Source organism: Meles meles, chromosome 18 (genome assembly GCF_922984935.1).
Source record: "Meles meles chromosome 18, mMelMel3.1 paternal haplotype, whole genome shotgun sequence".
Taxonomy (NCBI): Eukaryota; Metazoa; Chordata; class Mammalia; order Carnivora; family Mustelidae; genus Meles; species Meles meles.
The window spans coordinates 63,575,758-63,596,555 of NC_060083.1; the positions used below are offsets into that span (position 1 = coordinate 63,575,758).

At 66.5% G+C, this 20,798-nt stretch overlaps 3 protein-coding genes across 8 annotated transcripts; 1 reads left to right on the forward strand and 2 right to left on the reverse strand.

The window, feature by feature from the left end:
* Positions 1-218: 218 nt before the first annotated feature.
* RFNG (RFNG O-fucosylpeptide 3-beta-N-acetylglucosaminyltransferase) lies at positions 219-4,191 on the reverse strand. The gene is made up of 8 exons (XM_045984694.1): positions 3,823-4,191; positions 3,256-3,304; positions 2,654-2,756; positions 2,364-2,517; positions 2,067-2,155; positions 1,792-1,957; positions 1,242-1,324; positions 219-1,155 (listed from the first exon to the last, which is right to left on the reverse strand). Exons 1-8 carry the CDS (start codon positions 4,108-4,110, stop codon positions 1,074-1,076), a joined length of 1,014 nt encoding a protein of 337 aa, XP_045840650.1. The 5' UTR covers positions 4,111-4,191; the 3' UTR covers positions 219-1,073.
* A 32-nt stretch (positions 4,192-4,223) lies between these two features.
* Positions 4,224-9,615, forward strand: GPS1 (G protein pathway suppressor 1). Of its 4 annotated transcripts, none has more exons than XM_045984687.1 (14): positions 4,224-4,295; positions 5,200-5,292; positions 5,947-6,128; positions 6,632-6,796; positions 6,870-7,005; positions 7,113-7,190; positions 7,355-7,415; positions 7,826-7,911; positions 8,141-8,235; positions 8,406-8,511; positions 8,586-8,666; positions 8,747-8,884; positions 8,971-9,105; positions 9,194-9,615. In XM_045984687.1, exons 1-14 carry the CDS (start codon positions 4,263-4,265, stop codon positions 9,266-9,268), a joined length of 1,464 nt encoding a protein of 487 aa, XP_045840643.1. In that variant the 5' UTR covers positions 4,224-4,262; the 3' UTR covers positions 9,269-9,615. The 4 variants fall into 4 exon arrangements, with proteins under 4 accessions (XP_045840643.1, XP_045840644.1, XP_045840646.1 ...); XM_045984688.1 differs by having other exon boundaries at positions 7,358-7,415; XM_045984690.1 differs by lacking the exon at positions 4,224-4,295 and adding an exon at positions 4,513-4,689 and having other exon boundaries at positions 7,358-7,415.
* Positions 9,616-9,866: 251 nt separating this feature from the next.
* DUS1L (dihydrouridine synthase 1 like) lies at positions 9,867-16,856 on the reverse strand. 3 transcript variants are annotated; one of them, XM_045984693.1, is made up of 14 exons: positions 16,267-16,856; positions 14,674-14,920; positions 14,088-14,196; positions 13,570-13,620; positions 13,153-13,265; positions 12,584-12,666; positions 12,336-12,439; positions 12,000-12,144; positions 11,755-11,851; positions 11,586-11,674; positions 11,055-11,200; positions 10,737-10,774; positions 10,394-10,469; positions 9,867-10,278 (listed from the first exon to the last, which is right to left on the reverse strand). In XM_045984693.1, the coding sequence occupies exons 2-14, from the start codon at positions 14,908-14,910 to the stop codon at positions 10,139-10,141; spliced, it is 1,428 nt and encodes a 475-aa protein (XP_045840649.1). In that variant the 5' UTR covers positions 14,911-14,920; positions 16,267-16,856; the 3' UTR covers positions 9,867-10,138. The 3 variants fall into 3 exon arrangements, with proteins under 3 accessions (XP_045840649.1, XP_045840648.1, XP_045840647.1); XM_045984692.1 differs by lacking the exon at positions 16,267-16,856 and adding an exon at positions 15,509-15,882; XM_045984691.1 differs by lacking the exon at positions 16,267-16,856 and adding an exon at positions 15,202-15,424.
* Between the last annotated feature and the right edge of the window lie 3,942 nt (positions 16,857-20,798).

The window sequence follows — 20,798 nt, forward strand, 5'->3', positions numbered from 1 at the left end:
AGGTTTGCCGTGGGTCCACCGTTCCCTGCAGGGTCCACCGTTCCCTGCAGGAGCCGCCGTCCAGCCCCCGCTGTGCGCTTGGGACCCCACGGGGGAGCGCCACGGGCAGTTAAGGCTTGGCGAGCGGGGCCTTGCCTGGATAGACCCTTCCTGGGGCAGCCGGAGGCCTGTCAGCTCAGCTGCCAGGTGCCGGCTCGTCCATTAAGCCAACGAGCCCGAGGGGAACAATCAAGCCTTTATTCACTTCCGGCAACTGCACAGCCAGGACCCCGGACGAAAGTGCTGAGTCCCCTCGTTCCGCTCTCTCTTCCACGGAAAGGCACAGTTAAGGCGGGTCGGCTGCAGGGGGAGCCCCGGACAGAAGGGTCCTGCTGCTTTTTGGACTTGGGGCAGGGGGCGAGGTCAGCGAGGAAAAGCACTGAGTGGCGGGTCGGGTCGGAGTGGGGAGGTACAAAGACCTTGGCTGAAGGGACCCGGTGAGGTGGCCTCCGGGTGGCGATGCCCGGGGCAGGAGTAAGCCGGTTCCGAGCCCGCTGGCCGGAGGGAGGCCTTACTGCAGCGCCTTCAGAGACCAGCCAGGTGGGGGGAGGGCGGCTCCGAGCTCCAGGCCTGCCTGTGCAGCGTCCGCACCCACTGACGGCCTGCCGACGGAGCCCACGCACGACCCCGGCCTGGAGCCCACTCGGGGAGCCTAGTCTGGCCGGAACCCCCTCTCCAGAGGGTGAGGAGGACAGGACGGGGCTCTGGGAGCAGATGCCAGCCTCCTCCCAGGACCCTAGGTCCTAGGGACACCTTTCCCGCGGGAACACACCTTGGGGGCTGCGCCGGGAGGACCCACATCTCCCCCTCCCGCCTTCTGGGGCAGCAGGCACACGCAAGCCTGGACCCCTGGGTGGGGGCAGGCTGCTCACCCAGAGAGCCTGGTCACCTGGCCCGCCAGGGGCTCTGGGCGGGGGCGCTCTGGGGGAGGCCTGCAGCACCCCCATCTCCCTGGACGCGGCTGTGGCCAGCTAAGAGAGCCGAGGCCGGAAAGGGTCAGCAACGGTCCTGCTCCCTGGGTTGGGAGTCCAGGGTCACCGAGCAACGAGGTCACGCTGCTTGTGCATAGGACACCAATCCGTGTCTGGGTACAGAAGGCAGTGGACCGACTTGAACCTGGGAAGGGAATGGGGAGGTCAGGCCTACCGGGATGTAGGTGTTGTGGGGGGCAGTGCCAGAGGCCCTCCTCACCGCCCACTCACCGTGTGGGGTCCTGCTTCAGGCTGAAGCCTCCCACGTTCACCACATTATGTGGGTTCTCTGGACCCCCGTAGCTCAAGGTGACCTGAGAGGAAGAGGGAGACAAGTCACTCCCAGGATCAGCTCTTCCCCCACACCCTCCTCTGGCCTCCGGAGTCAAACCAGGAGAGGCTGCTGTGCCTCTGGCTCCCCAGGGCCCTCCAGGGCAGGACTGCCCCCCATCCCGGGGTGCCCAGGGCACGACCTCCTCCCTACCTTCCAAGGTAGGTGGAGGACCCACCCAGGCCAAGTCTGGGCCCACCCCCCACTCTCCCCGCACAGGGCAGGGCCGTCCGCCTCCATCTCGGGCATCCAGGCAGGCCCCTCACAAACAAGCCCCTGTATCCAGGCCCCTGGGTCCCGGCAGGCCAAGCACACGGTCAGCAGCAAGTTCGCGGCGGGGCTGGGAACGCTTCCCTGAGCCCTGGTGATCGGCCTGAGATTGGGGCGGGGGGGGGAGGGCCAGGTCCCGGTGGGGGGCAGGCGGGGGGCGAGGCCCGGGACTGGGCGTACCTGCCGCAGCACGGCGTCGGGTGGCAGCCTCCGCAGGTCCTCCAGGTGGGAGTGGAAGAGCGAGCTGGGCAGCAGGCGGGCGCCCAGCAGCCCCTCCACGATGTAGCCCACGGTGCAGTCATCTGGCAGTCGCGCCCGCTCGGCCGTGCTGATGAAGCTGCCCAGGCTGGTGGGGGGCCGGGGCCAGCGGGTCAGGGCCTCCTCCGTCCTCAGCACCGCCACGCCACGCCCGCCTCCCAGCCCGGGCAGCCGGCACCCCACGCGCCGCCCCTCACCTGGCCCAGGGGCTCATCTTCAGAGCGAGGCCTCTGCTCAGGCAGAAGCCGGCTCCGCCCGTCGCAAACCAGAACTTGACGGTGGTCACCTGAGGAGGAGAGAGAGAGACGCCGGGCAGGGCGGCGTCCTCAGCGGCTCCCCCTCACGAAGGGCAGGGGGGCCTCTGGACACAAGGGAGGGGCTTCCCCCGGGGCCCAGGGAAGGGCCCCACGCCAGCATGGGCCAGACTCTCGCCCCGCTGCCCTTCCCCAGCGGGGTCTCCGCGCTCTCAACCGCGCTCCGGGCCCGGCACTCACGGTGCCCCCTCCCGGGACCCTCTCGGCGGCCTCGATGGGGTGGTCCAGGCTGGGCCGGCCCAGGTAGACGTCCTGGCTGGGCGAGAAGGCGGAGAGCAGCCGGAGCAGGCCTCTGGGGTTCACGTAGTTGTCGTCGTCCACGTGGCAGAACCACCTGGGGGCGGCGAGGGGTGCTCTGGAGCGAGGGGCTGGTGCCGCCGGGGACCTCCCCCTGCTGGCTCCCGAGCGTGTGTGGGCCCGGCCTCAGCCCTGGGCTCTCCCGGGGGCGCTGGGGCAAGGCCAGCACGTACTTGCGCCCGGACTCGATGAACTTGTCGTACTCCACGGCCATCTTGCAGCACAGCGCCCGGCGGGTGTGGACGGCCGAGCAGTTGGTGTTGATGACGCGGCTGCCTGGCGCGCAGGAAACGGGGAAGGTGTGAGGGCCAGCCCGCCCCGTGGTAATCGGGGCAAAACGGGGCTGTCGCGCAGGCTTGGCCACCTCGCCCTGCTTGAAGCCCCCAGGCCGGGTCTCACCGCGCAGCCCTGGCCGGCTGCTGACCCACAGGGCCCAAACCGGTAACAACCACCGGGACCACCGTGAGCACAAAGCCGCCCGGGGCTGAGGACGTGACTGGGAGTGGAGATGCCAGGAAGGAGTGGCCCTCTGCTTGGGGACTGTGGCTCCGGCCTGAGGCCCTGGGAGGCCTGCCAGGGCTGCGGGAGGCAGAGTCCGGCCGGTGGGGTGGGGTGGGGTGGGTGGGGGGCGCCTGGATGCTGGCCCTGCTCTCCACCAGCTGTGTGACCCTGGGCAAGCGACGTCCCCCACCCCGCCCCGGGCCTCTGTACACAGTAGGGAGACCAAAGGATCCGTGAGGGGCCCGGGTGCATGCAGGCTGGGGAGTGCACTCACCTGCCCGGAGTCGCAGCTCAGGGTCATCCCCGTCCGTGAAGATGAAAGTCTGGGGAGAGACAACCTGTGAGGCCCCAGGGGGACCGGGATGGAGCCGCAGAGACGCCCCTGGGTGAGCCTGGGCTTCAGGGATGGAGCTTCAGGATGAGAAGAGGTTGCCCAGGACGGGCCTGGACGCTTGGGGTTGGGACAGTGGAGAGGGGAGGGTCCCCAGCGACGGCCTGCTGCTGGCCCCAGTGTGTCCTGCTGCGGCTGGGGCCAGGCCTGCTCTCACCGGACATCTGTGCGGCCTTGGAACAGTGTCAGCTGAGAGAACCCGCCCAGGTGGGAGGGTGGCATGGGTCCCCACAGACTCAGGGTGAGGGTCTGGCCGTCACTCTGGGGACACAGCAGTGGGCGGGGGTCCCGGCGATGGGATCTCCGGGGCAGCCCTTGTGGGGACAGGGGTGTAGGGGGCGCCGACGGTTGCGATCTGGGGTCGGGATCCTGGCTGTGGGCTCGGGGGATAGGGGTGCCGGGTCGGGGGGTCAGGGGTGCCGAGATCGGGGATCCCGGGGCGAGGCCCACCTGCTGGCGGGCCCGGGAGATCCAGGTGCTCAGCAGCAGCCCCAGGCGTGGCCCGTGGTTCTTCTGGGTGGTCTTGACAGCGATGAAGACGTCCTCGGGCCGCAGGCGGGGGACGGAGGCGGGTCGGGCGGGGGACGCCCGCCGGCCGGGGCTCGGACTGGGAGCCCGGGCAGGGGCGGGGGCCGGCGCCGGTACGCGGGGCAGCGGCAGGGGCAGCAGCAGCAGCGCGGCCAGGGCCGCGGCCAGAGCGAGGCAGGCCCGGCACAGCGCCCCCCGCGCGCGGCTCATGCGGCCGCGGGACCCGCGGGCACCGCCCGGGCCCAGGCCGCGCAGCGGTCCCTTTAAGAGCCGCCCCGCCCGCCGCGACCCGGATGCGCTGCCCCGGAAGTGGACGGCGCTGCCCCGGAAGTGGACGGCGCGCCGCGGCGGGGTCGGTAAAGATGCCGCTGCCGGTCCAGGTGTTTAACCTGCAGGTAACGAGCCGCGGCCGGCGACCCCTCCGCGCCCTCCCGCACCCCTGCTCCCGCCCTCCATCCCCGTCGCCGCCGGGCCGGGGCCGGGTCCCCGCGCGGCCTCCCCTCCCCGCCGCCCGGCGGCCTCGCGCCGGGGCCCCGCCGTGGGCCGGGCAGCCTGGCCGGGCGCTAACGCTCTCTCTCCCTTCGGCCGCAGGCCCGCTGGGAGTCAGGGTCGGGGGGTGCAGAGAGTCAGGACAGGACGAGGGGTAGCGCGGCCCCCAGCTCGGCCTCCTCGTCCGTGACCGATCTGTGCCGCGCCCCTCGCAGCAGGGGGTCAGACCTCTTCCTGCGGGGCACGGCCGGGGACTGCAGCCTGAGCGCCCGCCTGCCGGCCTGTACGCTGCTTTCCGAGGTACCTTCCGGGACAGGGGCCCAGGAGCGAGCGAGCGCGGGAGGGGGGCGCGCCCGGGCCAGCCGGCGCAGGACGCGCGCCCCAGGACACTGTTCCGCCGCCGCCGGGGCGCGCCGCCCCCGCTGCCGGGCGCTGCTTGAGGCTCGGAGAAGCTGCGTCAGGACGGTGGCTGCGGCCGTGAAGGGACCGTCGGGGGCGCCTGGGCAGGGCCCCGCCGCCCCGCTGCCTGCCCGCGCGCGGCCCCGGAGACCCGCGGTGGAGAGGGCGCCAGGGCTCTCGGCTCAGCGGCCGCGGGGCTTGCGAGGGGCGGCGCCGGACACGGGCTGGGAAAGGGTCAGGGACGGCCGGCGCCTCCGGATGGGGTCCTGGACAGGATCCCACGGACAGGATACGCGGGACAGGATCCTGCCGGACGTGGCAGCGCGGGCAGAGCCCGACTCGGCACAGTGAGGGTTTCTCGCCCTTCCTGGGCCGTCCAGTTCGAGTGCCAAGTGCCCGCCTGTGTTGCAGGGGGCCGTGGAGCCCATGCAGATCGATGTGGACCCCCAGGAGGACCCGCAGAATGCGTCTGATGTCAACTACGTGGTGGAGAACCCCACCCTTGTAAGGAACCCCGGGGGCGGTCCTAGGGCAGGCAGCAGGGGGCATGGGGTGTCAGTCCTGGCGCGGGGGGGTGGGGGGGTGGGGGGGTGGGGGGGGTGGGGGGTGGGGGGTGGGGGGGTGGGGGGGTGGCTAGGCCGGGCTCCCCACCCAAGCCATGTTTTTCTCTGAGCCATAAACCTCTAGGCTGTTCGGTTGCCCACTGGTCATGGGGGGGGGGCGGGGGGGGCGGTATCCCAGTCGGAGACCATGTCCCCACTTCTTTTCGTGGGGCAAGAACCCACGTGCAGCTCTCCTCAGACCGAGGACAGGTCTTTCTTGGCGCCCAGCCTACGGAGCACAGCCGCCTGACCGCTCTGCCTGGGGACTGGCAATCCCGAGTCGTGCCCATCTGGCTCTGGCCATTCACCCCCTCAGCGCCCCAGGCAGCGCTCTACCCTGGCCCTGTCCTGGCTCATGCCGGGTGGCCTTTGCCAGCACCAGAGAGCCGTTTGGCTGGTGCCTGAACACCTCGTTGTTCTTGCTATGGACATAGGGCTTCTCGGACACCACAGAAGGGTCAGCGTCTGGGTCCTGCTCCTGGTTCACCTGCCAGAGCTTGGGATCTGGGGTCCCGCCTTGCACAGCCTCCATCCACTCCCGCCTCCCCGACTGCAGGATCTGGAGCAGTACGCGGCCAGCTACAGCGGGCTGATGCGCATCGAGCGGCTGCAGTTCATTGCCGACCACTGCCCCCCGCTGCGGGCGGAGGCCCTGAAGATGGCCTTGTCCTTTGTGCAGAGGACCTTCAACGTGGACATGTATGAAGAGATTCACCGCAAGCTCTCGGAGGCCACCAGGTGACACCAGGGGCTTGGCCAGAGGAGGCAGGGCCCTTGATGGGAGCAGACTCCAGGGACTGGGCGTGGTGTGTGTCCCCCTTGAGTCTAGCCTGGGCAGGGGCCCTTCCTGTGCTCCTGACGCCTGACACCTTCCCCGTGTGGGCACTTAATAGCGTCCCTGCCTCGATGTGGGGATGTGGCCTTGTTAAAAAGCCAGGAGGGGCGATAGATGGCAAAACAGGCCGGGTTCTCAGTCTCCCCATCGTGGGGCTCTCTGCGTCGCCCTGGTCTTTCTCTGCATGCGCGTGGCACGTCGACGTCCTGGCGGGAAGCGGGGCTTCCAGAGACAGCACCTTGCTCTTCTCTGGGCATGGCCACAAGCACACACCTGCTCCTGGCGGGCGTGCCCTCCAGGCCGTGGGCCCGTGTTCCTGTGCTGCCTGGGCGCTCCCTCGGCAGGGGCCCCCGGGAGGCACACCCTGCCTGCACCTCATCCCCTGATGTCCCGAGCACTCCCTCAGGGAGCTGCAGAACGCACCGGACACCATCCCCGAGAGTGGCGTGGAGCCGCCGCCCCTCGACACGGCCTGGGTGGAGGCCACTCGGAAGAAGGCTTTGCTGAAGCTGGAGAAGCTGGACACGGACCTCAAGAACTACAAGGGCAACTCCATCAAGGAGAGCATCAGGTGCTGCTCTCGGGAGGCTGGTGACAAGGCCTGCGTGGCCCTGGGCCAGGTCCGCTCACGTCTGGCCCCACAGGCGCGGCCACGATGACCTGGGTGACCACTATCTGGACTGTGGGGACCTGAGCAACGCCCTCAAGTGTTACTCCAGGGCCCGGGACTACTGCACCAGCGCCAAGCACGTCATCAACATGTGCCTCAACGTCATCAAGGTGGGCCCTGCCTGGGCGGGGGTGGGTGGTGGGCAGGGCTGCAGGGCAGCGCTGCCCCTGAGCCAGGAGGGGGCGCCCCAGCTGAGCCCAGCCCGCCTGCCCACCAGGTCAGCGTCTACCTGCAGAACTGGTCTCACGTGCTGAGCTACGTGAGCAAGGCCGAGTCCACGCCGGAGATCGCCGAGGTAACGGCGGCATCCCCACTGTTCTCAGACCTGGTTCCCGGGCTGCCGTGCCCCGGTGGGCAGGGCCCTCCCCAAACTGCCCTTGTCCCTCAGGCTGGGGCAGGGCCTAGGAAAGGACCAGGGTGTGGAGGCTGGTGGCTCACGTGTCCCACTTTCCCCTGCAGCAGCGTGGGGAGCGGGACAGCCAGACCCAGGCGATCCTCACCAAGCTCAAGTGTGCTGCCGGTGAGGGCTGTGGGGCTTTGGGGAGGACGCCACAGCTGAGCCCAGCCCCGGGGGTGGTGTGTGCGGGTCGGATGTTGGGTCTCTCTGCCAGGGCGGAAGGCCTCGTCGCCTTCGAGCCCTGCGCCACGGCCCCAGGGGTGCCCGCCAGGCCACGGTCCTGGGCAGGAGGCCAGTGTGCGGCCAGTGGTCAGGGACGGAGGCGTGGCTAGCAGGTGGGCCTGGGAGTCCTTCTTAGGAGTCCCCAGGGCTGTGCCCTGCTTCCCCAGGCCCTTGACTCCAGAGTGCCCTAGGCCAGGCTCGCGGGCATGGCCACATCTTGACCAGAGTCCCTGTCCCTGACCCCGGGAAGTGGCTGGGGTGGGGGCGGCAAGGGCGCCGGACTTCATTCTGCCCACCTCCCGCCTCCGCAGGCCTGGCCGAGCTGGCCGCGCGCAAGTACAAGCAGGCCGCCAAGTGCTTCCTGCTGGCCTCGTTCGATCACTGCGATTTCCCCGAGGTGAGGGACTCGAGGCCGTGTGGGGACGCGCCCTTGCTGGGACTCGGGAAGCAGGGGGAGAGCTCGTGGGTTACGCTCTTTATTGAGGGGACACTCCCGCGGAGTCCTGCATGTTATTCTCGGGGGGGGGGGGGCAGGGGTGACCCAGCCTTGAGTCTGTTTCCTCCTGGGATTCTGTCTTGACTGTCAGTGACCCCGGGTGCCTGGTCCCAACTCTTCTTGCCCTTAGCTGCTTTCTCCCAGCAACGTGGCCGTCTACGGTGGTCTGTGTGCTTTGGCCACTTTTGACCGGCAGGAACTGCAGCGCAACGTCATCTCCAGCAGGTGGGTGGGGGATGGGGGGCCGGCCCAGCGCCCCCCTGGCCTGCTCCCTTCCGGAAGTGTGAGGAGGAGCGCCCGGCGGGACTGTGGGGGGCGGCTCTGGCCCTCGGCCTTCGGCGCAGGTACCCGTCCGGGCAGGTGCGGGACCGGCTCTGAGGGCCGTGCGTCTGCAGCTCCTTCAAGCTGTTCCTGGAGCTGGAGCCACAGGTCCGCGACATCATCTTCAAATTCTACGAGTCCAAGTACGCCTCGTGCCTGAAGATGCTGGACGAGATGAAGGTGGGGGACCCGCCAGCTTGGGGGAGGGGCGGAGACCTGGGGGGCAGCGGGGCCTGAGCAGGTCTCCTCACCAGGACAACCTGCTCCTGGACATGTACTTGGCCCCCCACGTCCGGACGCTGTACACCCAGATCCGCAACCGTGCCCTCATCCAGGTAGACGCGGGGGCGCGGAGGCGGGGCGCTGCGGGCGGGCCTGGGAGTGCCCCGCGGCTGACGCGGCCCCGGCCCCGCAGTACTTCAGCCCCTACGTGTCGGCCGACATGCACAAGATGGCCGCGGCCTTCAACACCACCGTGGCGGCGCTGGAGGACGAGCTGACGCAGCTCATCCTCGAGGGGCTCATCAATGCCCGCATCGACTCCCACAGCAAGGTGGCCGGCCCGGGGCCAAGGCCGTGGGTGCAGGGCGGGCCCCCGAGCCGTGGGGAGCACCGCTGAACCCCATCCCTCCGCTGCAGATCCTGTACGCCCGGGACGTGGATCAGCGCAGCACGACCTTCGAGAAGTCCCTGCTGATGGGGAAGGAGTTCCAGAGGCGCGCCAAGGCCATGATCCTGCGGGCAGCCGTGCTGCGCAACCAGATTCACGTCAAGGTGAGGGCAGGGGCGGCCCCCGCGCGGACGGGCCACAGGGTGGGCACACACGCGTCCCCTGGGCTGAGCAGCCCCGTCTCCACCCCAGTCCCCTCCCCGAGAAGGGAGCCAGGGGGAGCTGACGCCGGCCAACAGCCAGTCCCGGATGAGCACCAACATGTGAGGGCGCCCGCTGGCCTCCAGGACTGGCTCGTGCCCCGCCCGCCCCTGCCCGCGGCCCCCCCCGGCACTTGTGGGGGGGCCTGTGTACCCCCCGGCCCCCCGCTCCGTGGGGCCTCCCGTCGGGGCATCCAGGCCCGGCTTCTCGTGTTCCCTCGCCCCTGCTGTGCCCTGGTGAGGCGGCTGCTGCTGCTGCTCAAGGCCCTTCCCGGAAGGAGAGACCTACGGGGCTCACCTGTGTGACCTCCCGGTGTCACCCCCGCACCCTGGCGAACTGCCTCCCAGCTTCTTTGTTGCGTCATTGGGGGTGCAGGCGAGTTCGTCAGTCCATTAAAGAGCAGCCTGAGAACATTCCTCGTGCCATTTCTTCCTGCTAAGAGGGCTTCTGAGCTCCATCTCCATGAGGTTTTAGGGTCAGGGCTCCCCACCCATCACGTGGGCTGGGCGGCGGGGAGGGGGCTGAGGCCTGCCCGCTCCCCCTCCTTTAGGGACGTTTCCCAAGGCAGCGGCTCCTGCCTGTGGCCGCTGACTGTCGACACGGCCCCAGCTCCGCCCTCCCAGCCTGGTGCCGAGGTCTCGCGGGCCGGGGCTGCTCACGCCAATTCCAGTTCTTAGCATCCTTTCAGAGATGCATGTTTATTGTTCACTTTTGAACACACGTGTTGCAGGGAAGGGGCAGGTCCAGCCTGGGCGCCTGCTCCCCGGTGCAGCATTTCTGGGCTCCTGGCGTCGGCCGAGGGGAGACCAGCTCTTCCTTCCGCGCTGAGTGGCGGGAGGCTCCCTGAGTAAAGGCATTTCCTTAAGTGGGACGCGCAGAGGTCTCAGCAGCAGTCCTGGGGCCTGGGGAGGCGCTGTGTCCGGCTCTGGCTGCCCCTCAGGCCACGGCGCTGCCCACCACCTCAGGAAGGCCGCCTGGCTCCGTGGGTCCTGCTGGCTGGGGCTCCTGCAGCCGGGATGGGGCCCCCTTCCAGGCCAGAGACTTCTCCAGTTTGGTTTTAAACAGCAATCCGTGACCTGGCAGCGGCGGCAGAGGAGGAGGGCGGTGGGGCTCAGGAGGCTGAGGGTCCCACTGCCCGCGGGGGGCGGGGGCTGGGAGTGGGGGGGTGCGGGCGGCAGAGGCGCCCCTCACCTGGGCAGTCGGCGGCCTCTCGGAAAGCTCGCTTCTTGCAGCAGCCCCGGCACAGGTTGAACACGCACCTGTTGCCCTGGATGCGGGGAAGCCAGTGAGCCCGCGGCTGAGGCCCCTCTACGTGCGCCAAGCACCCCAAAGCCCAGGGTCGGCCAGGAGCACCGGTGGGCTGCAGCCCGGCCCAGGGCCTGCCGTCCACACCATGAGCAGCTGTTGTGAGGCTGGCAAACAGCCATCTTCCCTGGGGCTGGGGCTGCCCCCGCCCCGCACAGTGTCAGCGGGGACCGCCCCGGCCGCCGCCCCCTAACGCTGAGTTGGGCCCAGGCAGCACGGCCAGACTCACCTTTGGGTTTCCACACTGATCACACTTAGCGTATTTTGCTGAGAAAAGAACAGAAGCAGGTGTCGGTAGAGCCGGTCAGCCGGCCCGAGGATGCAGCGCACGTGCCCCCGCTGTGCACTGGGTGCTGGCCGCTAGAACCTTCTCCAGAGGGTGGCCCCAAAGCCCATCCCCACCTCCACACAGCAGCCAGGAAGCAGGTGGCAGGCCGGGTCGTGGCCACTCAACGTGGCAGCCTGGCTCCCAGTGGGCCCTTGCCATTGCGCTCCCTCCCCCCGCCCTGGGGGCAGCCCCTGGGGCCCCGCAGGGGAAACTGCTCACGCTTCAGCGAGGGGTCAAAGGTCTTGTGAGGGTTCCTCAGCTGCTTCTTCTGCTTGTTCTTGGACAGGACCTCTGTGCCGCCTTCCTCCTCCTCCAGGGCCCGCTTGCTGCGCGCACCCCCATTCTCCTTGCTCCCTTCCCTGGGCCTGAAAGGGAAGGGCAGCGGGCAGAGCCGGCCCCTGTTGAGAGGTGACCCACCAGCCCGGGCCCCAGGGTGAGGACGTGTGTACAGCGCCCCAGCAGCTCGGCTCCTGGGGCCATGGCTGGGTCTGAGTGGCCCCAGAGGACAGCCCAGCCACGGCTGCAGGGACCCAGGGGAAGCTCAGGGATGCCGGCCACTCGCCGTCAGGACAAATCCCCTGGGACCGCTTCGGGGAATCATCCTACGGGGCCCAGTTGGCATCTCAAGACAGAGCCGAGCCACCAGCACCCTCCACCAGGGCCGCAGAAGGCCCACCAGGCCCCCGTGCAGGGAGCGGGGTGCCCTCTGCTCCGTGTGTACCCCGGCCCGCGGGCTGGCGGGAAGCTCACCCTGGCCGCAGGTAGGGCTGGCAAATCCAGTGGAAGAAAGGCAAGCCTCCAGGGGGCTTCTCTCCCTCCTGCTGCTTGGATATATCCTCCTGCAGAAGCCGGGAGCGCCCCCTGTCACAGAGCCCAGACCCCCTCCTGCCGCCCTGCCCCCCCGCCACCCCCCACGTGCCTCACACCGCAGCTTCAGCTCCCGGCTCACGGCCGCGACACCCTCCAGGGTCTTCACCTTGGCCAGCTCCTCCCGGAGCTGCTGATGGACCTGCAGCCTGAGACAAACGCTCCGTCCCCGAGCCGCCCCCAGGTCGAGCCCCTGCCCGGCACGCAGACCCGATTCGGGAGCGAGCCCCTGCTAAAAACCCCCAACACCCAGTCAGGGTTCAGACCCGCCGGCATCTGCCTTGAGGAGCAGCTCACGTGTGGTGCCACAGCTTGAAGAGGTGGGCCCGGACGCAGGACAGGGGGCAGGGGTGCTGCCGCACGATGTCCAGGTACTCCTCGGCCAGCTCCCACACGGCAGGGCTGCGGCCCTCAAACAGGGCAGGGTTGTGCAGGTTGCCCTCTGGGGGGAATCGGGGGGAGGAGGGCTCAAGGCGGCAGGCGCTCACGTCCCTGGAGGGGTGCCCCCCCCCATGCAGGCCACGGGCAGTCGAGGCCTGGGAGTGAGGCCAGCACAGGCCCCGGGCAACCCGACGGGGCCCAGCCCCTCCGTGGCCTGCCAGTCGTGGCCCATCAGCCACGGCCCTGCCTCACCTGCACTCATGACCCCCTGGACTCCTGTGTCCCGAATACAACGCTCCACGTCCCGCAGACACTGGATGTTCCCGTTGGCAAATACGGGGATGGTCACTGCCTTCCTGTCGGGAGCAGGGAGCAGACACTCAGCAGGGAGAACCGTGCCCCTTCATCCCGCACACCAGGCACAGAGCTCCAGCCCCCACACCCCACCCGAACCCACCGCACAGTCTGCTCGGCAGCCGCGGCGCCCTCCGTGCACTCACCGCACGGCCCTGATGTGCTCCCAGGAGGCAGTGCCCGACAAGGGCCCCTTCTGCTCCTTGGTGCGCCCATGCACGGTCAGCAACTAGAACACAGTGAGGTCCGGCTCTACTGTGCTGTGACCGCAGACCCTAAACCAGACCCTGGGCCTCACGTGCCCAGTGCCGGCCCCCCAGTACCCCGGGCTGCAACTAGGGGGCGACTACCTGTGGCTCCCACATCCCACAGATCCACCCAGCGTGCAGAACAGAGGCGTCACCCTGTTCAAGGGCCAGTCTTCATGAAGTGGCAGCACCCCAGGTCCAAAGGTGTTGGGGGGGCACCAGCCTGACCTTAAGACTGGGGTCAGGCAGGGGAGGGCAGCTGCGGCCCGGCTCCTCCTTGGGAACACGCAGCTCCCCAAACCCTCACCAGGCCTTGCCTCGTGGTCCCCTCAATTCCGGTCCTCCCTGGTGAGTCAGCGCCTCAAGGGAGCTCCTGGGGGCAAGGACCCCTCCCTACCTGGTTCAGGGTGCAGGGGACACGAGGCAGGGGAGAAGCGTGTGGACCTGCGAGCCCTCAGCGTCCTCACCTGGCAACCAGCCTTCTCCAGCATCTGGGCATACTTCACAGTCTTGTCGATCTCCGGGAAGACTCGGATTTTGCACGTGACAGGGACAGAGAGCTTCTCGTGGGCCAGGAGAACTGGGGAAAACGAGAGTCGGCTTCTGACGAGCGTTCCGTTCACTTCAGGCAGGCTGTGGGGAGCGCCGCCTCGCACCGCTCCCCTCTGCCAGGACACTGCAGGGCCAGGCTGGGCCGGAATGCCTGCCCCCAGCTCCCGCTGTCGGGTCGAGGGGGAGTGGCTGGCGCGGGGCAGCGGTTTCCCTGCCCCTCCTGCAGCCGCAAGTATGCGGTGGCCAGGACTCACCGGCCACCATCTGCAGGCTCCTTTACCAACCATGACCCAGCCGGACCCCACCCTCGCCCCAGCACGCAGCCAACTCACTCATTCTCTGGAGCAGGTCCCACTCCTCCTGCAGGAAGGCACCGTAGTGACCTGCACAAGAGCAGCACAGTCCTCGGGACCTGTTCTGCCACATCACACCTGGGGGCTGTGTGCCCAGCTGCCCGAGCTCAAGGGCACGGAGTGGGACGCCCACCACGTCTGACCAACCAGCAACCCCTGAGACTCAGCGAAGAACAATGTCTGTGCCCCAGGCCGGGGAGTGGTCCCAACGCCTAAATTACACTGGGCAGCGTGCAGCGGCAGGGCGGGGCGACGGGAGACCTCCATGCTCCCCAGGTACTAAAGGGACCGACGAGCCTCAGGCCAGCAGGACCCTGTCGCTCGAGGGAGGAGCAAAGACAGGAAGACAGGACAGGGACACCACCAAGAGCAGAGCACCAGGCCCTCCCCTGGTCGTGTCCACACCCTGGCCTCTAGGTGGGCCCCCTGTGGTTTAGGGCCTTGCCACCCCCCCCACCCAGGCAGTGCCCCACACAGCGACCGGCAGCTGAGCCCACCTCTTTTGGCTATCATCTGCGGGCAGCCCAAATTCAGGTCGATGGCGTCACAGTAATCCTGAGCCAGGAGAGCCGCCTGGACAAACACCTCCGGGTCATTGGCACAGAACTGGGAAAGACACAGGTGTCGTGAGCCCGAGACAAAGCCTGGTGTCGCAGCTCCCCGGCCGCATAGGGCACTCAGGGTCCCCGGGGCTGCCTGCAGGATGGCATCCTGTGCTAACGTTTATGCGTCGACACACACAGAGGGGGAGTCACAGACGCACGTCCGTCCCGACTGTGACACAACGCTGGCCTCGCTGACTTCAACTGGAGAGCAGTGTCCCTCCCCAGCGTCCAGTAACGAGAGGACACGCGGCAGACAGGCAGGCGAGGGGGGAGGGACTGCCTATCTTGCACAGCACTCAAGGCGTCCCCTTGCCCAAACTGAGCCGGCGCCCCGGGAAGGGGTCAACCTCTGGGAGACCAGCCCCAGGAGCCCCGGGAAGCCCGGAGCTTCGCCAAAGCATGCCCGCCACCGCCCCCTCCCCGAAGCTGTTTCTGGAAAGATGCTCCACCTGGCACTCCCGGCCAGGCCCCTGCCCACCTGCACGATGAGAGGCCGGTCCTCGGGGCACACCTCGCAGTACAGGTTCTCCTTCCGGTAGTTGGCGTCGCGCACGAAGACCTGGGCGTGCAGCATGGGGGTGTAGCAGAGCTGGGCCCCGTGCCGGCGGCTCAGCAGCCTCCAGGCCAGCTCACTCTGGTCCACCATGGGCGCCACCACGTGGCGGGCGCCCCCCAGGGTGCGGCTCCAGAACTCGAAGCCCTGCAGCTTTGGCATCGCCTCCACACTGAAGGGGGAGACCAAGGGTCAGCCACCCGGGCGGAGGGACAGGGCGGCCGCAAAAGCGTAGGATGGAGCCCAGAGGACGCACAGCCCTCCCCGAGGCCGCTCAGGGCAGCCTGACGGTCGCAGACACAGACATCAGGGTCACCCTTGCTGCAGACCCAGGGCCATCACCTCCCGAAGAGCGTCCCCACCCGCTCGCCAGTGAGCCAAAGGGCCAGGGAACGCGCTGTCGGCGCCCTGCCTCCCCCGGACACCTCGGTCAGGGAGGACGGCCCTGCCCACCTGCTCCGCACAGGAAACGCCTCAGTGCGCTCCCGGCTCATCGCACCGCTGCCCTCAGATGCCCTCGGGGCGCCGGCCCTTCCCTACAGGCCGCCAGAGCAGCCGCGGCCGCTGCCTCCCCCAGCGGAAGCCCGGAGGCAGACCCCGCAGGGGCGCCCGACCCCGCGCGCCGAGCTCCGCGGTCACGAAGCAGTCACCGGCCTGGCCACCGACCGATCGCGCCCCTGGGGGGCTGGCACTGCCCGGCCGAGGTCCCACGGGAAAGTGCCGAAGCACAGGCGCCCGGCCGGACCCGCAGGACACCTACCTGCTCGGGCCCCTCCCGGACCGCCGGGGGAGCCAGGGCGCGGCGGGGGCTCCCTCGGTGCCCGCAGGCCGCCACGCCGGGGCCGCCGCCCGGCCCAGGGCTCCGCGCCGGGGCCGCCGGAAGGTGCCTCCGCCAGGGCGGTCCGGGCGGCCCGCGGTGCGGCGGGAAACGCGTCCCCGGGAAACCGCGCCCGGCCGCGGAGGAGCCCCGCCTCGCGAGGTCGGAGGTCAGAGGCCGGAGGTCGGCCAGGCCCCGCCACGGCGCGGTGGGGCGGGTAAGGGAGACGCGCCGGCCGCGGGCGCCGAGGCCCGGCTCGCCCGGCGCCCGCTTTCTACTCCGGGCTCCCGCTTCTGCCTCCCGAAAGGGCCGCAAGTCCCCTCCTCGGCTCGGCGCTCAGAATACTCCGGGAGCCCCCGCAGGCCGGAAGTGCTGCCGTCCGCGGGGCCCCACCCCCACCCCCGCACTTCCGGGCTAACCCGCCTGAAAGGGAGCACGCACGCGCAGAGCGCTCCTCGCCGCGGGGGCTGGCGCAGGTGCGCCTGGGAGTGGGCTGTGGTCGTGGCGGGGGCCGCGCGCGGCAGTGGCCGCCGTGCGGGCCTTTCCCCTGGCGGTTCCCGAAACCCGCTCGCTCCCCCGCAGGAGCCCGGGCGCTCCCCTCTCCGCCGCTAGCGAGGCGCCCGAAGCCCTGCCCGTGGCTGCCGCGCGAGCCTCGGCCGGCCCGCGCTCGTGCTTTAATTCGCGGGCCCCTGCGCACGAACCAGACAGTGTGGAGGGACGGGGCAGGCGTTTCGTTCCGGCCTTGAATACGGCCGCGTGCCCGATGGACGGGCGCTGGAGGAAGGACAGGTCCGGAGCGAGAGACGCGTCAGCCCGCCCGAAACGACAAGCGCACCGAGCACCTCCGCCGGGTCCGCGGGGCCGGCCGCGCCGGGACAAAGCCAGTCAGGGCCGGTCCGTGCTGGGAGCGCGACCCGCGCAGGCTGCGGACGCTCGGGGAGGGGCAGAGGCGCGAGCGTTCGTTCCTGGCCTAGGCTTCCGGGTGCAAGTGACCGTTCTTCGCTGGGCTTCAACACGTTATTAAGAGGAAGGTCGTGCGGGCGCCTGGGGGGCCCCTGGGTCGAGCGTCCACTCGTGGTTTCAGCTCCGCTGCCGGTGTCGGGTTCGCGGGATGGAGCCCCTTGCGGGAGTCTCCCGGGGATGCCTTCCGCTGCTCTGCCGCTCCCTTCCCACCTGCCCAGAATAAGGAAGTGAGTCTTTAAAAAAAACACACACAACAAACCCGAAATCAATGTCAAGCAGTTTTTAAAAATACGGTGACTAGAAAACTTAAAATCACCTACGTGGGCAGGATTTCTGGAATAGCAGACTGAGGAGTTTTCCAAATCCCTTCCCAAAAAAGCAGTGTTTAAAACAGGACAAATTGTTTAAGCAACCATTCCAGGACTCTTTTTTTTTTTTTTTTTTTTTTTTTTAGTATTTTATTTATTTATTCCACAGAGAGAGCACAAGCTCTCTCCCAGGTGCCCCCCATTCCAGGACTCCTGACCAAAGACATGCAACATTTAAGAGCCCTTAGGCGGAAGCTATGAACATCAGGCGGGCCTGGCTGGCTCGGTCAGCAGAGCCAGGGGTCGAGTGTGACCCTTGATCTCCGGGTTGTAGGTATGAACCTCCATGTTGGCTGCAGAAATTACTCAAAATCTTTAAAAAAGGGGGGGGCGCCTGGGTGGCTCAGTGGGTTAAGCCTCTGCCTTCCGCTCAGGTCATGATCTCAGGGTCCTGGGATCGAGTCCCACATCGGGCTCTCTGCTCGTCGGGGAGCTGCTTCCCCCACTCTCTCTGCCTGCCTCTCTGCCTACTTGGGATCTCTGTCAGATAAAAAAAAAAGGGGGGGGGTGACTGGGGGGCTCAGTGGGTGAAGTGTCTGCCTTCTGCTCAGGTCATGATCCCGGGGTCCTGGGGTCGAGCCCTACGTTGGCCTCCCTGCTCTGCGGGGAGTGTGCTCTCTGCCTACTGCTCTCTCTGCTCGTGTGCTCGTCCCCTCTCTCACTCTCTCTTTATCTTGCTGTCAAATAACTAAAATTCTTAAAAAAAAAGGGGGCATTCTGTGGAGTTTCGGGAAGGGGTGACTTTCCTTTCCTCCCACCCTCTGGTAATTCCACCAGAGTCAGGTGGGCCTCCGGGACCCGACCCCAGGGAGGGCTGATTAGAAACCCTCCCAGCGTGTTTGTTGAGGAAATTGTAGTCGTGGTGCCAGACAGCGAACTGGAGACCCAGCCGCCAGAGGCCCCGGACCGGCTGAAGCAAGGACAGTCCAGCCAGAAATTCAACAAGGGGACTCAGTCGACGAGACAGCAGCCATCTGGGCAGCCACCGGCGGTGCCTGGAAGTCTGCAAAGCCGAGTGTGTGCTCCGCAGGGACCAGGCTGCGTGCTCCCAGCTGCACACTCTTCTCTGGCTGCATTTGAGGCTTCGCACCGCAAAATGGAAAAACCAGGGCTGAACTGCAGACTGCTAGGACTTGGAATATGTCCCCAACCTACGCAAAACTGTCAGCAAAGGACGCAGCCCTCGCTAGTTCACGATGCTTACGCGCACCCTCTGACCAGTAACTGATGGTCGTTAAGCCGTACTGACTCAGGGAAGCAGAGGAGACCAGGGGCACCCGGTGGGCTCCGTCCACACAGCTCGAGAATCTTTTTTTAATATATTTTGACAGAAATCACAACTAGGCAGAGAGGCAGGCAGAGAGAGAGGAAGAAGCAGGGGCTCAATCCCAGGACCCTGAGATCATGACCTGAGCCGAAGGCAGAAGCTTGAACCCTCTGAACCCCCAGGCGCCGCCCATGGATCTACTTCTGTGGCCTGATGTCAGTAAACACACTGATTATTGCAGCTTTGTAATAAATCTTGAAGAGTCTTGGAATCAGGCACCGAAGCTTCTCCACCCCTGCTGCTCTCCAGCGCATCCCACGGGAACTGACTTTCGGGTCAGCATGTCCCTCCAGACAGGCTGCTAGGATTTCGATCGAGGCTGGACAACGTGTGCGGGGCGTGGGGTGCCTGGGCGGCTCCGGCGCGGCTCGTGGGGCTCCTGGTCTCTGGGTCTTGAGTCCAACCCCACGTTGGGTACAGAGATTGCTTAAACTTAAAATCTTAAAAAAAACAAACCCGTAATGCTCATTCTGGGGAGAATGGACACATCAGCCCTGAGTTTTGTGACCACGAGCTCGGCACATCTCCACACCCGCTCCCTTCACCTGGCTCAGCAGCGCCGCGCCCACCTTCCATCGGGCTGCCCCAGCTCTGCCTTCTCTGAGGGGCGACTGGCCCTGACTTCTTGATGGCAGCGTCTGCCGTTCGCGTCCCTTGTCGGTACTTGCATGAGGGGCTCAGACCCCGTCTCTGCTGGGGTCGTCACACTCACCGCCCTCCATCTAGCAGGTTTCCAGAGGGCCCATCAGCGTCTCCGCGCCGGGGACCGTGTTGCTGGCAACTGGTGTCATTCCTTCCTTCTCGGCCGGACGCCTTTTCCCTCCGCTCTTTGACTCGCCGTGCGGGCCCGGACTTCCCACGGCAGGTGAGTCTCTGCCTCGTGCCTCGTCCCCCGTCGCAGGGGGACGCCTGCTCTGCAGTCAGTAGGGGCGACGCGGCTGCATCTGGGTTCATTAATTTTCTGTTCTGTATTTTATTCAGCTGGTTTTCACTCTGGCGTGTATCGCTCCCATTATTCTGCTGAGCTGGGTCTCGTTGGCCCGCACTGTAGTGTCTGAAGGTTCATCTGAGCCATCGGTGCCTTCCTCCCTGCCGCGCCGCCCGCCAAGCGCGGTTCTGCGCTCTCAGCTCCGACACCAATTTCTCTTTCCAGTTTTTCTTTAACCCGAGGATTCTTTAGAACTGAGATCTGCAGGACACCAGGGGGTTAAGCGTCTGCCTTTGGCTCAGGTCATGATTTCAGCGTCCTGGGATGGAGCCGCCCCCGCCCCTCGGCCCCCCCTCACGCCCCCCCCCCCCATCCTGCTCGGCGGGAGCCTCTCCCTCTGCCTGTGCCTGCCTGGGATCTCTCTCTGACAAACAAAAGAGTAAGATCTAAAGCAACTAAACTGTGATCTGATTTCCACACATTTGAAGATATTCTAGAGAACTTAATTGGGGTCAGAGAAAATATTTTGTAGAAGTTGAATTTCTTTTTGACTTAACGACACTTTTTTTTTTTTTTTTAAAGATTTTATTCATCCATTTAACAGACAGATCACAAGCAGGCAGAGAGGCAGGCAGAGGAAGACGAGGAAGCAGGCTCCCCGCTGAGCAGAGAGCCCGATGCAGGGCTCGATCCCAGGACCCTGAGATCATGACCTGAGCCGAAGGCAGAGGCTTTAACCCATTGAGCCACCCAGGCGCCCCTAACGACACGGCTGATAACCCAGAACGTGTGTTCCCTTGGTAAATGCTCCGTGTCGGTTTGAAAAGAACCGTGTTGTGCTGCTGCCCGGTGGGTGTCCTACCTCCGCCGGGGTGAGTGGGCTGGTCACACCGTCTGTCTGATTCACCCCCGACATCCCGTCTCCGTGTCCTGCCAGTTTCAGGACACGGGGGGGCTTTTAGAATCTCCAACTTACATTGTACATTTGTGGTTTCTCTTCGGACGTAGAACCTTGTTTCCTGTGGTTTGGAGCCGACATGGGGCATAGGGGCTCAGGGTTATTACATCCTTTCGACCAGCTGACTCTTTTACCTTTTTTCTCATTATGGAGGAACCCTTTTTACCCCCGGTGCATTTAAAAAATTTATTTTTTATTTGACAGAGATCACAAGCAGGCAGAGAGTTGGAGAAGCAGGTTCCCTGCTGAGCAGAAAGCCTGATGTGGGGCTCGATCCCAAGACCCTGGGATCATGACCCGAGCCGAAGGCAGAGGCTTTAACCCACTGAGCCACCCAGGCGCCCCCCAGGTGTATTTTTTGCTCTGAAATCTGTTCCCTGTTGGCACACACAGAGCCATGTGCCAGAACAACGGCCCTTCCCACGGCAGGAGATTCCAGGCGGGAACAGACCGCATCTGTCCACTGTCTGTTAGTGGACACCTGCTGGCCGTCATGAGCAGTGCTGTGAGCACTGACACACACGTCTGCGCGAGCCCTGGCGTGCCATTCTCTGGGGCATATACCTGGGAGCATAATTGGCGGTTCACGGTAATTCTATGGTGAACTTTCTGAGGAATACAGAAGAGCCCCTGGTCTGTTTCTGGTTTTAACTCATCCCTTTAGCAGCCTAGAGGTGGGCCTGATCCCC

Excerpts from the sequence above, each read along its gene's own strand:
- RFNG (XM_045984694.1), bottom strand. The coding sequence starts at position 4,110 with ATGAGCCGCGCGCGGGGGGCGCTGTGCCGGGCCTGCCTCGCTCTGGCC. Across the intron at positions 2,518-2,653 it reads TTCATCGAGTCCGGGCGCAA|GTGGTTCTGCCACGTGGACG; the intron begins GTACGTGCTGGC and ends CGCCGCCCCCAG. Across the intron at positions 2,156-2,363 it reads GGGTCCCGGGAGGGGGCACC|GTGACCACCGTCAAGTTCTG; the intron begins GTGAGTGCCGGG and ends TCTCCTCCTCAG.
- GPS1 (XM_045984687.1), top strand. The coding sequence starts at position 4,263 with ATGCCGCTGCCGGTCCAGGTGTTTAACCTGCAG. Across the intron at positions 6,129-6,631 it reads AAGCTCTCGGAGGCCACCAG|GGAGCTGCAGAACGCACCGG; the intron begins GTGACACCAGGG and ends GCACTCCCTCAG. Across the intron at positions 7,006-7,112 it reads TGTGCCTCAACGTCATCAAG|GTCAGCGTCTACCTGCAGAA; the intron begins GTGGGCCCTGCC and ends CCTGCCCACCAG.
- DUS1L (XM_045984691.1), bottom strand. The coding sequence starts at position 15,242 with ATGAGCCGGGAGCGCACTGAGGCGTTTCCTGTGCGGAGCAG. Across the intron at positions 12,667-13,152 it reads TGGAGAAGGCTGGTTGCCAG|TTGCTGACCGTGCATGGGCG; the intron begins GTGAGGACGCTG and ends ACTGTGTTCTAG. Across the intron at positions 10,470-10,736 it reads ATCAGTGTGGAAACCCAAAG|GGCAACAGGTGCGTGTTCAA; the intron begins GTGAGTCTGGCC and ends CCCCGCATCCAG.